Here is a 14,977-nt window from a genome sequence, read left to right as displayed (position 1 = left end):
TTGTAAATCCTATTTTGTACTACTACCTAAAGGAATTGTATAGTAAAATCGTAAGCCCTGGAAATTTCACTTGTGCAGTAATGTATTGTTATTACACAACAGTGAAGGTTACAAATAGCATGGTATTCCTCACTCTGATTAAATATTGTGGAATGCTATTAAAAACAGTTGTTTGTTGTGGGACAGTTATGCTGACTTGTCTGTTCTGGAGAGGTACGGGTAGGAAGGGAGGCATAGTCTGTGGATTTCAAAACTGGCTACTGTTTTTTGGGCGCTTGAGTTTACTTTCCAGCAAGGTTTCGAGGGATCATGTGTGACTGTAGGAAAAAGATTATTTTTATTTTTTATTCTTTTTTAGAATTCCCTTTTTCTTTTTTTTAAACACTACAAGATTATGATGGAACAATGGGATGTTGTAAGAGTGAATTTAGAAATTCTGACCTGATATTTTAAGGGAGGTGATTTGTGAGTGCCTTCTTCCTATGAAGTGTGCAGTACGTACAAGCATGCGTCTCATCTGGCTGAATAGATGGTGCTCATCATGGCATCTCCCTTACGTTCTGTTCTCTTGTGCCTTGGAATTGCATTTTCTTGAAGCAAGGCCAGGAAAAAGAAAACTGCCTCCCACTCCCATACTTAAAGATTATGCCTTCCAAGGGTGGAACATGATGCTAAATCAACTGGTAGCCATTAGTCAATCAGGTGATAATGCACTGTAAAGAAGGTTCTTTTTCTGTTTGGTTGTTTTTTTGTTTTGGTGGTGGTGTTGTTTGTTTGTTTGCTTGTTTTTGTTTAAAAAAGACTCAAAAGGGGTGACCTGTATACAACAAAAGCCAACAGTCACATAACACTAGTGGCTATCTTCTTAATGTAAGAGCCTCTAGAATGAATAATATAGAGAATGCAACTGACTGGTTATATGAGCGTGGGCTGGAGGAGGGGGGGAATTTTCTGTTTCCTCCTACTTCAGCCAAGGTAAACAATCTGGTAACAGAATGCCCTTTAAACTTGAAACTCATGAGGTTCTGAGGGGAACAGTGTTGAATTTGTTTAAATTGTTCCGTAAGCTTGTTGCCTGGTTTCACTGTAAAATATAAATTCTGTCCTCTTTGCTGGTGTAAAGGATGCCAAATGGTAGTTGAGTTCTGCAAGTCTAGTGTTAAGGTATTTGGAGAACTGAAATAAATGAAATTAGTGTTGAGTGAAATAAGTTGTTACAAAATACCATGGACACTAAGTCATTTATGAATCCATTTAAAAATCCAGTTAATTATTTACAAAAGTAATACCTAACTGGAGTTTGCACAGGTGGTGGAAACTGTAGATGGAGACGGTAATGAAGATGAGATTTCAAAGCTGTTTTTTCTTCCTAGTTACGATGTATTCAGGCAAACTCTGTGCAGAAGGTAAATATACTGAGTTCTATTGTTAATGAATGTACATTGAATCTAGAACATACAGTCTAAAGTAACTTAAGTCTTTCATATCTCTCCCAAGAGTAAATGCTTTTTTTTAAAATATAATTTTGTTGTGAGATGGCTGATGATCATGATGCAGCCGTCACTGTAGCTCAGGGCTACAGATTTATATATAAACTTCAAAGCTGTAATGAAAAGTTCAGATTTTTATTCAGAAAAAGCTTTTGAAATTTGAGTGGTTTTTAGGCACTTATGCAAATTGATTTTTGTACTATTAAAATATTTTATATAATGAAATGCCTTGGTGACTGAAGTGTTTTGGCTTGCCATAAAGCAAAGGAGTGGAAGTTAAATGGTACCTGCAGCAGCTAGTCTGGGGGGGTGTTTGCATTTCCTATCCCTGTTTTCAGTATTGCGTAAAATTCCTGGGTTTATATAGTTTGCATAGCACTTGTACTGCAAGTTCACAAAGCTCTGAACTGTATATGAGGGTATACCTCCATTCATTGAAAAAAAAAAAAAAAAGTCCCTCTTTTTTTTTTTCTTTTTTGCATTTCATTTGGCATCTGCTAGTGTATATTTAACTCCGACATATTTGTTGCAACTGCCTCTGTCTTCACTAGAGTTTTATCCTTATGAAAGCAGTTGAAATCACACTGATATGCTTTGGAGAGTCAGACAAACGGTATTTAGGTAGCAGCAAGCATTTCTGTCTTTTAATTACTCAAAAATCTTAATTACCCTCAGGTTTGGTGTTTGGATTTTTGTTTTCTTTTATTTAGATGTGGTACAGTGGCTATGTGAGGAAGGGGATTATTAAAAAAATACTAAATTTGCAGAAGATTCTAGTAAATGCAGTAAATTCTAGCAACATTATTGGGTGAAGGAACAATAGTTGTTTTGGTTCTAATAGGTGTAGGGTGAATGCAGCGGTGCCAACTCATGGCAAAGTTCTGCCCAATCGTGAGATTTGTAGGTGGTGATTCAGTTTTTAAGAATTGATCCTTCAGGTTAAATTGCCTTGTAATTCCATGGAGAGAATTTTGGAGACCCAAAGGGTAATTTTAGAAGAAATCCAAACAGAAGGATTGCATTTTGCTGGAGTGGTTTGGTTTGGTTTTGTTGGGTTTTTTTGGGTTTTTTTTTAATAACAACTTAATGTCATACTCAGCACAACTCCTTTTAAAGGTTTTCTACTATTACTGGTTTGGTTTTTTTTTTAATTGCGGTTCTGCTTGTTCCTTCCTTAACCTCCACTTCTTTCTTTTCCATTGACTCTGTTCTTAAGTTCCCTTCCTTCAGCAAGTTTAACTCCTGTGTTGCCCCTGGCGGTCTGTCCTGCTGTTGTGATGACACTTGCTGAATGAGGAGCTGTGCCATAGTGCATCTTGACCCTGTGGCCACTGGATTTTAGAGCAGGCATCGATGTGCCTATGCAGCGAAGGGTGCTCGTGCTTACATCTTCTGGGCTACATAGAGAGTCAAATAAAAGTGTCCTGCAGCAGTTTTGCCCAACTCGCATTAGGAAGTTTCATTCTACAGCTGATGTTCCTGTGAACCTAAAGAACAAAAGCTGATGGAATTGTAACATACCTTAATTTCAGTGAGTCTCACAAGACCCTTTGTGCTTGTAAGTATTCAGAATTTCATTCACCTTGTTTGAAGGCCTGAATCAATCCAGCTGCTGTTACACAAAGAAACGCAAAAAATGTTCATATCAGGGCTGAGGCTTCTAGTGAGAAATATATTTATCTTTTTGCAGATAAACCTTGTGATTTGCCACGCATAGAAAATGGAGAGATTGCCCAGTACTATTATAATTTCAAAAGCTACTATTTCCCTATGCGCAAGGAAAAAAAACTTTCCTATTCTTGTATGGCCGGTTACACAACTGAAACTGGGACCCAAGACGGCAGAATAACTTGTACAGCAAAAGGCTGGTCTCCAGTGCCCCAATGCTACAGTGAGTCAGCTCTAGTAACCTCCTCATTGCTTCTAGCAGGAAACTTTCGGCCAGAGTTCCTTGAACATGCAGGAACAGAAGCTGCAAAGCAGGAGGGGTCAAATGTATAAGGGCAACAAGGTGAAATCAGGCCTTTGTGTATACAAACTACAAATGTTTATATATGGAATGTCTTTACAACAATATCTATTTTAAGGGCTTTTACCACATATGTTTTTAAAAGAAGTCCAAGAAAGTTGCCCCGTTTCCTTATTTTTGAGAAAACTAATGGACAATTTCCTCTCAGCTGTATATCCTCTAGAGCCTCCTTAGCTCCCAGACCCCTTGGTTGTTGTGTTCAATGTTATTACCATCAGTCTGGTGCATTGCTTGATGACTGTGGTAGAGTTTCTTTAATAGGTCAAGAAAACTAGATTAGATCAGGATGGCTAAAAGCCCCCCGTTACTTATCAGAGAACAAAAATATTCCATTAATTCTTTCTTTCTAACCAGTCTGTCTCCTTTCTTTTAGAAAAATGTAACAAGCCTCTTCTGGAAAATGGCTTTTTTTACGGTACAGAAACATACTTCAAAATACAGGAGAAACTGCAATACAAATGTAATCCAGGCTACCACACTCCAAGTGGTGGCACTGAGGACACGGTGCAATGTCGGCCAGAAGGATGGTCCTCCCAGCCAAGCTGCACCAGAAAATTTGGTAGGATTCTGTGTTTCCCTCCTTTATAATGTGTCTCCTATACCATGTAATTCCGCTGTTCTTGCTGTACCTACAAGGCCAAACGGCCTGTGTTAGGTTATCGTTTGAGTTCTTCTAAGGCGGGTTGTCAGCCATACCTCTTGCAATGAAGTTGTGGGATTCCATGTGCTGCTTGTTTTGTGAATTGGTATAGATAAAACTATATGTAGAAGGAATCCGTATAGATGAAATTGCATTTTGTCAAATAAATCTATTGCCGTTCAAACTTTCTTCCCAAATGAAGACTGGAAAATTTGTGCAAACTACTGCATTTTTAATTACTCATTACTTGCAAAGATTTTTGCTTCCAATATGACCACTTTTAATGTCAATGTAAGGAAAATTTTAGAAGAATAACTTGAAATGAAAAGAGCAATTTATATTATGCATATGCTTGCTTTATTTTAGAGTCGTGTCAGGTACCCAATTTACATCACGGCAGCTACTTCACAGCCCGACAAGAGCTTCGAGTGAATGAAACGCTGCTGTACAAATGTGACGAGGGGTATCACACTGCGGGAGGAAACACGACAGAAGCAGCAGTGTGTCTAGCGCATGGGTGGTCCCTCACTCCAAACTGCACTAGTAAGTAACGGGCTGGAAAGTAATTCTGTTTGGACTGTGATTTATTCTACAAATGAACAAAAGCTTACAAAAAGGCTTGTTTTAGAATGTGTTGGGGCTGGGGGAAGCCTTCCTGAACCAGTTCTCACTGCCGTGTGTTTTCTTCCTAGAAATAACTTGCTCCTCTTTGAGTGCAATAGCACATGGAGGTTTCTATCCTGTGAAGAAAGTCTATGAAGAGGGAGATGTAGTTCACTTTTTCTGTGAGGAAAATTATTCTGTCAGTGAATTTGACCTAATTCAATGTTATTACTTTGGATGGCACCCAGACCCTCCAGTGTGTGAAGGTATGTTATTTTTATAGTTTTACTATTTCAAATTATTAATGAAATACTGGAACCTTCTTTCACAAAATGTTTTATGAACACAAAATAAAAATATGATTTTTCTACCCATTCACAGCCTAAATAGAAATCAAGTGGTAGTTGAAGGACGTGGAACCAAGGTAGCAGGGAGGGAGGTGATGGTAACTGGAATGAGTTTTCAGTGGACTCTAACAATAGAGCAGATACTGTCTCTTGCTGTTGTTTCGCTGTACGTTGTACCCTGAAGAAGCAGGAATCAACAAATAGAGGGAAGTTGTTCAGCCCCTGCCCCCAAGTTAAACACGTTCAGATTGCATGACGGTTTAATCAAGCATGTTTAATCCCATTTTGTGAGGCGAGAACATGTCTCTTAAGAGGCATTAAAGAAGAAAATTTGTAACAGGTTTCCTTGGAGCTTGGGGATTGTGGTACTTTTTGGCTTTACAGCCTCACCAAACTGTATGTGTTTTCAACAGAATTCACTAGATGGGTCATCCCAAGGACAGAAACACACCTTTAGCACTTAATGGCACTTCCCCAATCAATGGGGGATAGTGGAGACTATCAGAAAAGAAACTTCCAAAAGAATGAAAGGCCCAGTGAACCAGAAGAGAAGGCAGAAACCAGTACAAATCAACATTTAGGCTAGCTGAGAATTTATAATATTGTTCAACATACCTTGATAGTTGTAGGTTGTTGTCTTATCTGGATATTGTCTGCTTTACATACAAGGGAGGCCAGGTGTTGATGACAGGGAATGGGACAATCAATCATTTTTATTGGCTTAAGATAGATATATGGTATTCTCTTCCAATCTATTTTTACAGGAATTTTTCCTGTAAAGTACATTTTCTAAAGCAAATTTAATAATCATTGTGTGTGGAGTGCTTGAGATTAAATATATATATATATATTTAGCCTTTAAAAAATATAGATATGTTAAGCACAGTTTTCAGTAAAATTAGTGTCTTGTAATTCCTTTATAGCTGATCTTGTAGAAAACTATGTGTTTGAGTACAAAGGTGGAATTCATCTTCCTTTCCTAGAAGATACAGTAGCGTTTAAAAGGCACTAGAATCTCTCAGTTAAGTGGCACGTGTTAGGACTCCAGCCCTGTATTTATCCCGATGACACAGCAGGAATTTTTCTTGGGTGAGTGCAGAGAAGGCAGGGTGCTCATGAAGTTGAAAACGTGGCCTAAATCTAGTTTTGAGGACACAGGAATCGCAAATTTAATTTGGGGATAGGAAATGGGCTGTGATTATTGCTGCTTCTGTAGCATTAGAATTAATGTCTAAACTGCTTTACATATTACATCAATGGAAGGTATGGGAAATCTCTATTTCCTGAAGTCCTTTAATCAATTTTTTGTTCTGGTATCCTGTTTTGCTAAGAAAATGGGAGTAAACAGTTACTTTGGATGAACCCAAAAATGTCTTGAGTGATAGTCTTGCGTGCTGTGTAGTAAAATTAATTGTGTACATGGGTTTGATTAGTGAGAAAAAAATAGGCATTTTTTCTTTTCAGATGTAAAAAATAAATGCCCTCCACCACCGCTTCCTCCTCATGCCCGCATCATCACACTTAGAAGAACACATCATAATGGAGACAAAGTTCATATACGGTGTCAAAGTAGCTTTGAAATAAGAGGATCTGAGGAAATCCAGTGTGAAGAAGGAAAATGGACATCACCCCCTATTTGTATTGGTTAGTACTTTTGTGAAGACTGACAACTGAACAGAAACGATTCTTCAAACAATGCCTTAATTTTCTGGAGAGCCTCAGTTTCCATATCTGCAAAACGGTTTATATCTCCCTCTGTTAAAATGCTTGAGCGGTAAAGTGATGCATAATTTGCAGACAATCTGTTGTTCGCAAAAAGAAAGGATGAGCTAGGTGAATTCGACTGACATCCGTATTGTGTTAGTGCTCCCCTGGAAGACTGATTTTATTACATCTTATAACACATCAGCGTCTGTCAGTTTTGGTATTTGAAAATGAGTTATTTCTGAGAACACTGGTTCTAAGTTTCTGCTATGGTTATAGGAACTATGGATAAAGGGGAATCTGAGGCACCACCATCACGCGAGGAACATGCAGCAGTACGGACAAGCAGCACATATCATGATGAAGACATGAGTAGGTGAACATTGCTTTTCCATTTAAAAGGGACTTCAGTACTCTCCAATGCTGCTATAGGTGTTTTGTGACTGCCCTTACTACTCTTTTGCTGTAGTACACTTCCTTACCCTTGAAAGCGTTTGTATGTGCTACAGACGTCAATGTAGCGGTCTGACTGACTGAATGAAAGGCCGTTATTGCTTGTTTCTGGTGATTATAACCTACACCTATAAGCCTGTGCTGTATTTGTAATTTCATTTCATACATTAGCATTTACCTTCAGTCGTTTTGTACGCCTTCTGTTAATGTTGTCTGAACATGCAAATTCAGGAGTATTCTGCTGATCCTTTGATTAATAGTTCCAGTGAAGTTCCTTTTGTTTATTTTGAACCACACATGGGCTAAACATTTCAAACAACAAATAAAGAGGGTCTCATCACAGAAAAAGAACTAATCTATGTTGAGTGTAAACCAGCAAGAGTCAAGAGCGGGCATAGATGCGGAGTCTAGAGAGAAACAGAATCCCTGTCTGCAATTCAGTAAGGCAAGCATAGAGTTTCTGAAAATGAAATTTGAAAAAGAAATTATATTGCTCTACATTTTATTTGTATGTAAATTTTTGCTCGGTCTACTGCTAGTCTGATACTTTTGCCAGTGCTAACGTTGTTTTAAAGGTCTAATTACATGTCTCCCTACCTCATCTTAGAAATGGAGCAAAACTGTCCCTCTCCACCTGTGATTAAAAATGGTGGTGTTCTTGGTCCGGTATTGACAAGTTACAAAAATGGTTCCTCAGTAGAATATGGTTGTCAGCATTACCATTCTTTGGATGGACCTAGTACTGTTTACTGCAAACAAGGAAACTGGACAGAACGACCTACTTGCTTAGGTAAGTCTTGTAGGAAGAAGCTTTATCGTACCTAATATAGAAAGGTAAAACTGGAAAGAACTTCTAGATCATCCTTTCATGACCACCTTTTCTCTTTCATTTGAGTTAATAAAGATTCCAGAAACAAGAGGATGAGCCAAAATCAAATATACCTAGGCCACTCCTGCTAGGTGTCCTCTGGCCTGTTCTTACTCAATTAAACTGATTCCTCTGTTTTCCTGAATAAGCTGTTGTACAACGTAGCTATCCCAGCGACCTAGGAGGATTTTGTAATTTCTTCCTCTCTCATTCTCTATTCAGTGAATTTCTTCCTGTCCTTCAATAGTTGTTTAGAAGGAATGACTGCAGGCAGTGACAAAATGGCTTTTAGATATGATTAACGTGGAATACAATGACTTCTTGGACTTTCATTTCTAAATCTTCAGCCTTTGTTTTTATTATGTGTCTTTATTAATTAATTCTGGGACTTTCTAATTTTTCCATGCTGCTCTTATGTATGCTGTTCAAAATGATGTATAAAACTCCCATGAGGAATTTACCAATACTAGCAGGAATACTACTTCTGATGATCTACAAGAGTTGTTTGTTTATCTTTCCTTTCTTCCTGTAATGAAATAATTCTATTTTATTAGCATCCTTTCTTAAACCGTCTCACTTAAGTTTTTAATCTACTGTGGAAATACAAATAAATAACCAATTCAGTTTTACTTACTACTTTCTATATGAATAAAATGTACCTTGTCTGGATTGAAAGGTCCAGATCAGCGTTCTTGGATGTGAATACTCAAATTTAACAAATCCTGTGAAATAATGAAAACTCATTTCCTATGAGCGTTATTTGTCTCCTAAGCATCCAAACAACCACACCATCCTTTCCATGTTTGCTGAGATTTCTTTTCAACCCTCCCCTAATCGGACCAGAAGGAGCACATACTGTCGTTAGTTTCATATATCGTACTGACCTGTTGTTAAGGTCATCAGAAGGTGTAATAATAGATTCCTCCTTACCTTTCCCTCAGCAAAGCATTAATAAGGGCATCTCTCCGGCAATGGTTCTTGTGGAACATGGAGAAATTTATTTTTATAACTGTCCCTCTGCCAGGCTTTGTTGAACGGTGGTTTCAGAAGTTAATGAGGTTAACTGTCTAACGCAAAGCAAGGCTACCTGATGGGATCCTGGCACTAAATTTTAAGAAACCTGTCAGAAAGCAACCAAAATAATATGGACCTTGAGTAACCTGGAGAAGCCCAAAGAAGATCACAAAACTACCAAAAGGTTTTTGGAAGTTCTCTACATTCTTTTAACAGTGACGAAACAAGGAAAAAAGCCAAGAAAGGGAATTGTCAAAACACTTCCTTAGGTTAACAGTTTAAATTTACTGTGTATTAACTACAATTGTCCCTGAAGGGCTTACCAAACCCGTCAGCCAAACCTGACAGCTTCATTCTGATGGGTGACTGTTTTCATTATAAAAAATCCTTTCAAGTTACAGTAAAGAAGCTCTTTTCTTCTTCAATGGTAAACCCAAGATGCCATGTTTACAAATACTTGCAGAAAACAGATTTTGTCAAAAGTGTGAGTTTTCTGTGATTTACTGTTCCCGGTTCAGGCTTTTTTTTTTTTTTTTTCTCCATATTATTTCTGTTTCTTCAGCCCATTTCTTTACATTTGCATTCTTTTTGATATGCATCTATGGTTCTTTTTCTTGCAAGATTTTAAAACATTTTAGAATATTCATTTGGATTTCTCTTTCTTGACTCCTACAAAAGGGAGCTAAGAAATCACTTAAGGCTGCTTTTTATTGAAGTACACTTTTGTTTCCTAGAACCATGCACTCTTCGTGTAACTGATATGAACAGCAACAACATAGAGTTGAAATGGAGACAGGAAGAATTAATTTTCCTACATGGTGATCTTGTAGAGTTTGAATGTAAAGAGGGATACCGTTTTCTCCAGACTACCCTTCCATCTCCTGGGAGGACACAGTGTAACCACGGCAGACTGAACTATCCAAAATGTGTTATGCAAGGTAAACCAATTTTTTGTTACTGCCTTTTTAATTAATCAATCTCAGACCTATTTAAAAACAATTTGCTTTGGCAGTGCAGGCCTAGAATCTGTTGTAAGTAATAGGTGGCTAGGGTTTAAGGGTATAGATATACAGAGATGTCCTTGCACAAGACAGCTATATTGTTAAATACGGCCAAGCATGGAGAAACAATACACCTCCCTTTGATGGGGAAGGCTGTGGAAAGGAGGGAAGGGCCATTTTCCAAGCCCAGGGATCTCAAAGCTCTGTAGAAAAACAGCTGCAAACAAATGCACACAAGGGATTTCTTATGGTTAGAATTAAGCAGGAGATTGCATTCTGATCTGAGACATGAGGAAATAGTAAGAAAAGACACTATCTGAGCGTTGATAGGTATCTACCATTGACAGGCATTTAAAACTGCTGATTTGTTATCTTCTTAAGCTGAATCTTTCTCAAATGTTTCTAATGTAATTCCAGTTCCTGCAGAAAAATGTGACTCTCCACCTTCTATTGCGAATGGTGCTCTCACTCTCCCACCCCTGGCCCAGTATGACAGTGGTTCTTCAGTGCAGTATAATTGCTCTGACTATCATTTTTTGCAAGGATCTGAGAGAATTTACTGTTCTGGAGGACAGTGGACTTCACCACCAGTTTGTATAGGTAGGTGTGAAAAGATAAGCACTCATTTCTCTCTGTAATTCGTAGAATAGTTTGTGTTGGAAGGGACCTTTAAAGGTCCCTGCAGTGAGCAGGGACATCTTCAGCTAGATCAGGATGCTCAGAGCCCCATCCAACATGACCAGTGTTTCCAGGGATGGGGCATCTATCAACTATCTGGGAAACCTGTTCCAGTATTTCACCACCCTCATTGTAAAAAATTTCTTCCTTATAGCTATTCTAAATCTACCCTCTTTTAGTTTAAAACCATTACCCTTTGTCCTGTTGCAACAGGCCCTGCTAAGAAGTCTGTCTCCATCTTTCTCATAAGCCCCCTTTAAGCACAGAAAGGCTGCAACAAGGTCTCCCCAGAGCCTTCTCTTCTCCAGGCTGAACAACCCCAACTCTTTCTAAATTCAGATACTTGGAATTAATAAATTGAGTATTGTCAACTAGAACTTTAAGATCTCAGCTTCAGTTTGTTCAGTTAGAGATGAAATTTTTAATAGCAACAAGTGTAAGCTTGTCTGGCTAATTTATTTTTTTTTCTTAAATATGAAATGCCTGCAGTATCCAAAATACAGTGATTTCATGCATAATAAGAGAATGGGAATTAATCTACACTTTTAGTGTAGACTAGTCAAAACAATGTGATTTCAAAAATAATTGATTTATAACAGTGATTATGTCTCTCTTCTTTAGAGCCATGTACTTTGTCAAAAAACGAAATGGAGAAAAATAACGTGCTGCTGCAAGGGTTCTATAAGAATCAAGTTTACTTTTACCATGGGGATTATGTTGGATTTTACTGTAAAGAGAACCATTTTGGAGAAGAATCTGGTACAACTTTATTTCAAGTGCAGTGTAAGAGAGGACACCTGGCATATCCAAGATGTGTTGAAAGAGGAAAATAAGTTTGGACTTCGGGAAAGCTTATAGGAAAGATATGTGCGTGTCCTTTTTCTGGTATTAGCAGCTGAACGAAGATGGGCTCATATTTTCTACGTCACAACAGTCAGCTTTGAGAAACGATTGTTCAGGGGCATTGTTGGCTCTGAGATGAAGGGGGAGGGCAGTGAAAGTGCTTTGTGGTACGAGGACTGGGAATGCAGCAGAAGAATGCAATATTGGCGTGTGCACAGAAAATTTAAGACAAAGTTTTGTAAGGCTTACAGTGATAAACTTGAGTGTGCGTCACAATCTGGAGGACTTGGACAATGGGCCATGATGAGAAGAGGCCGAGCAAGTAGCGCCCTGTGTGATATTGGTGGTTTTGACAGCGTGAGTGCTTTTGTGACTACAGAATCTAGCTAAATGGAGATTTAATTTCATGCCCTTCATGATGTTAAACTCTAATTTTACAGAGAGAAAGGAGAGGCCTATTTTTTGTACCTCTTAACGCACCCATGTCTCGCTTCACAGGTAAGAAGCTTCTAAAAGACAAAGCTCGAGGGACACAAAAAAAAAAGCAAGTATTTAAAAAAATTAAAATAGTGTTTAATGGATCTGTGAAACCATTTAAAACCTAAAAATATGAAAATTCTACTCTGTAGTTAATTATTATTCTTAAAAAAAGAAGTCAAGCACGCATCTTTGTTTTGCTAATTGAGAGCATTTAAACTATTAAAATATCTAATCCAACTAGCTTGTTTGATTTCCTATGACACTTAAGCGTTGGCACTCTTGGGGCTCCACCTTTGAAGGTGTTGTGTGACTGAAGATATGAAGAAAATTCGGGAATACAGACAATGTTTGCCTTGCACTCATTTTAGTGTGTTTTAATAAGAAAGTCACTGTAAGGGTCTCTTCTGTATTTTGCCTCTAAACTCTGTCTTTCTGTGGTATCATTGCATGTATGCTGTTCCCTATGGTTTGCCATGGCTTCTGCGAGCGCTACATCAATAAATAAACAAAGAAATCAAAGCACTCAAGAAACAGACAAATCAAAACCCAGCCAACCGTTTGTTGGGGAAAAAGGGTTAATAAAATCTTACATGCTGTTCCGAAGATTAAAAGGTCGTTGCTTTGTAAAGCAGCATTTAAAAATGAAGATAAATAACAATGAACTTCTGATGTGTGACGCGTAGATCTGAACTAGATGTTCACTATAGCTTTTATTTCTAGTTGATGTTATTCATAACGATTGGAATATGAATTGGAGAGTCTTCCTCCGTTAAGCACTGTAAGACTCTGTTAAATAAAATGATGAGTGATAAGGTTTGAACCAGTAAATTTTGGTGTATTGAGCATTGTTACCTTAATAGCTGCCATCTAGGCTTGCTATGCCTCCAGAAACTATTTGTGCTGAGCTCAAAATGCACAGAAATTCACCTCCATCTCTGAGTTTTTACATCCTAATCATTCCTGTGTCTATGAAAGACAGAAGACAAACAGACAGAAACAAGACGGACTAGATCTGTAAGCAAAATTTGCAAGGGCAAACTAGTACATCTGGGACCATCTCAGTGACACCTCACAAGGTCAATAGTCCCTAGGTACTGTCAGAAAAAATCAAATTTGCATACAGATGTAACCAAACTGGGAGGAATGGGGAAAAAGTAATTCAGGGCAGTTTGTTTATTTGGAAGGAAACTGCGGTGGAGAAAGGGAAGTACAAGGATGGTGAAAAGAGCATCAATAAACAAAAAAAAGGGTAGTAAAGTCTGCGGGTGATACCATTGAAACTCTCCCGGCACACCAGCCAAGCAGCTCTGCACTTGATCACCTCAGCTTAGATCAGGCCAAACCCCCAGATCCCTAGTCTTGAGCCTACCACGGAGATCAAACCTGTTTCCGTGGTCTGGAAGGACCCACCGAGGGCAGGGAGGGACGGCACAGGGAGAACCACCCGTGGCAAACAGGTGGAGCATCCACATCCCTGTTTCGCTGCCCGTTCCAGGCCTGATGGCATCGGCATCTTCCTGCCGCCGGTCTGTGCCAGTGTCACATTCAGTATCATTCAGCTTGGACATATCGGGGGAGTGCAGGAAAAGCAAAGAGTTGAGAGACTACTTCCAGGATGTTTCCATACAAGATGCGCCAATAGCTCCAAAGCACAAAGTCAGAGCTTATTTTCAGATGCATTTATGAGAAAAGCTGAAAAGGCACAATGTGTTTTAGTGCACTAAATGTTAGATGCATTAGTGTTTACATAAAATGGAGTTTATTTTTTTCGGGAAATAAAACTGGGTTCTTCATAGGCTCTTTATAAAACTGGAAGGTAAATTACCTTTGAGTTCTGGTGGCTATGAACAGTTTCCATGTCTACAGATGATACTCTGTGACCTGGTAAGGCTCAGATCTTGCTGGAATTGGTGATGCCTTGTCTTTCCAGAAAAAAAAGCACCTTTGCTTTTTAGATCCTGTAATGATGCCCTAGGTAACTGCGCTACACATTATAACTGAAAGGATAGAGGCAGATGATTTGACCTATGGCTGAAAAAATATATATTCTTTGAACTTCATTGAACCATCAATTTTCAATTCTAATAGTGTGGCAAAGGTGGCGAATGGTGTCCTGGGCTGCATTAGGAGCAGTGATGCCAGCATGTGGAATAATTACTAAAATGGCCAAAAATACAGCATCGTTCACACATTAAGGAAAGTTTTAAAATCAAAAGGCTTCTAAGGTAGAATACAGCCGCAGCTGGCATGCGAAGAATGCAACATCTGCGATTCCCTGTACGAGATTACGAAGCTACATGAGGGACGCAACGGAATGTAACCTTCTGTGGCCTTGCCTTGTGATGTATAGCGGATACGGGAATGAGATGGTACTATGAAACAGATAAGCCGCCTACTCGCTACCCTGAGCCAACATTTTGTCAACTTTTGATGAAATGCTGTCCTTTGTGTGAACTTTGCTCATTGCAACGTCATTATAATACCAAAACACACCTCCACCCCGAAGGCTGCCCGTCTCCAAGGTGCGACCACTCCTCCTTGAATCTGTGCCCTGAATTTCTCATCAACTATACCTTTAATTGTGAAGCAAGAGAATTTTACACCAATCATAATAAAAGTATGCATGACTAAAGTCACTCAAACTCCAGCTTGCAGATAAAAAAGAGTATAAAAATAGCCCGAGAGAGGGGTGATATCAGGGAAGACACCATCGCGAACAAGTCGAGGAGGACTCCATCACTGACCACCAGGACCAGTCGAGGGGCTGAGCCTTTCTTCCCCCCCATAGGGACGCCTTTGGGTAAGACTTTGATTATACCAAGTGCTT

At 38.8% G+C, this 14,977-nt stretch overlaps 1 protein-coding gene across 2 annotated transcripts; it reads left to right on the top strand.

The window, feature by feature from the left end:
- Window positions 1-1,323: 1,323 nt before the first annotated feature.
- LOC141747581 (coagulation factor XIII B chain-like) lies at window positions 1,324-12,387 on the top strand. 2 transcript variants are annotated; one of them, XM_074598064.1, is made up of 11 exons: window positions 1,324-1,406; window positions 3,181-3,381; window positions 3,893-4,078; window positions 4,526-4,702; window positions 4,852-5,028; window positions 6,574-6,753; window positions 7,093-7,185; window positions 7,874-8,056; window positions 9,883-10,086; window positions 10,567-10,749; window positions 11,449-12,387. In XM_074598064.1, the coding sequence occupies exons 1-11, from the start codon at window positions 1,325-1,327 to the stop codon at window positions 11,658-11,660; spliced, it is 1,878 nt and encodes a 625-aa protein (XP_074454165.1). In that variant the 5' UTR covers window position 1,324; the 3' UTR covers window positions 11,661-12,387. The 2 variants fall into 2 exon arrangements, with proteins under 2 accessions (XP_074454165.1, XP_074454164.1); XM_074598063.1 differs by lacking the exon at window positions 1,324-1,406 and adding an exon at window positions 2,209-3,048.
- The last annotated feature ends 2,590 nt before the right edge of the window (window positions 12,388-14,977 follow it).

This window comes from Larus michahellis, chromosome 8 (assembly GCF_964199755.1).
Source record: "Larus michahellis chromosome 8, bLarMic1.1, whole genome shotgun sequence".
Taxonomy (NCBI): Eukaryota; Metazoa; Chordata; class Aves; order Charadriiformes; family Laridae; genus Larus; species Larus michahellis.
This window is presented reverse-complemented; position numbering and strand designations above follow the sequence as displayed.

What these genes read in the sequence shown, in the direction of transcription:
- LOC141747581 (XM_074598064.1), top strand. Translation starts at nt 1,325, where the DNA reads ATGGAGACGGTAATGAAGATGAGATTTCAAAGCTGTTTTTTCTTCCTA. An exon ending in AGACCCTCCAGTGTGTGAAG is followed by an intron (nt 5,029 to 6,573) that starts GTATGTTATTTT and finishes TTTTCTTTTCAG; the next exon opens with ATGTAAAAAATAAATGCCCT. An exon ending in AGAACGACCTACTTGCTTAG is followed by an intron (nt 8,057 to 9,882) that starts GTAAGTCTTGTA and finishes TTTGTTTCCTAG; the next exon opens with AACCATGCACTCTTCGTGTA.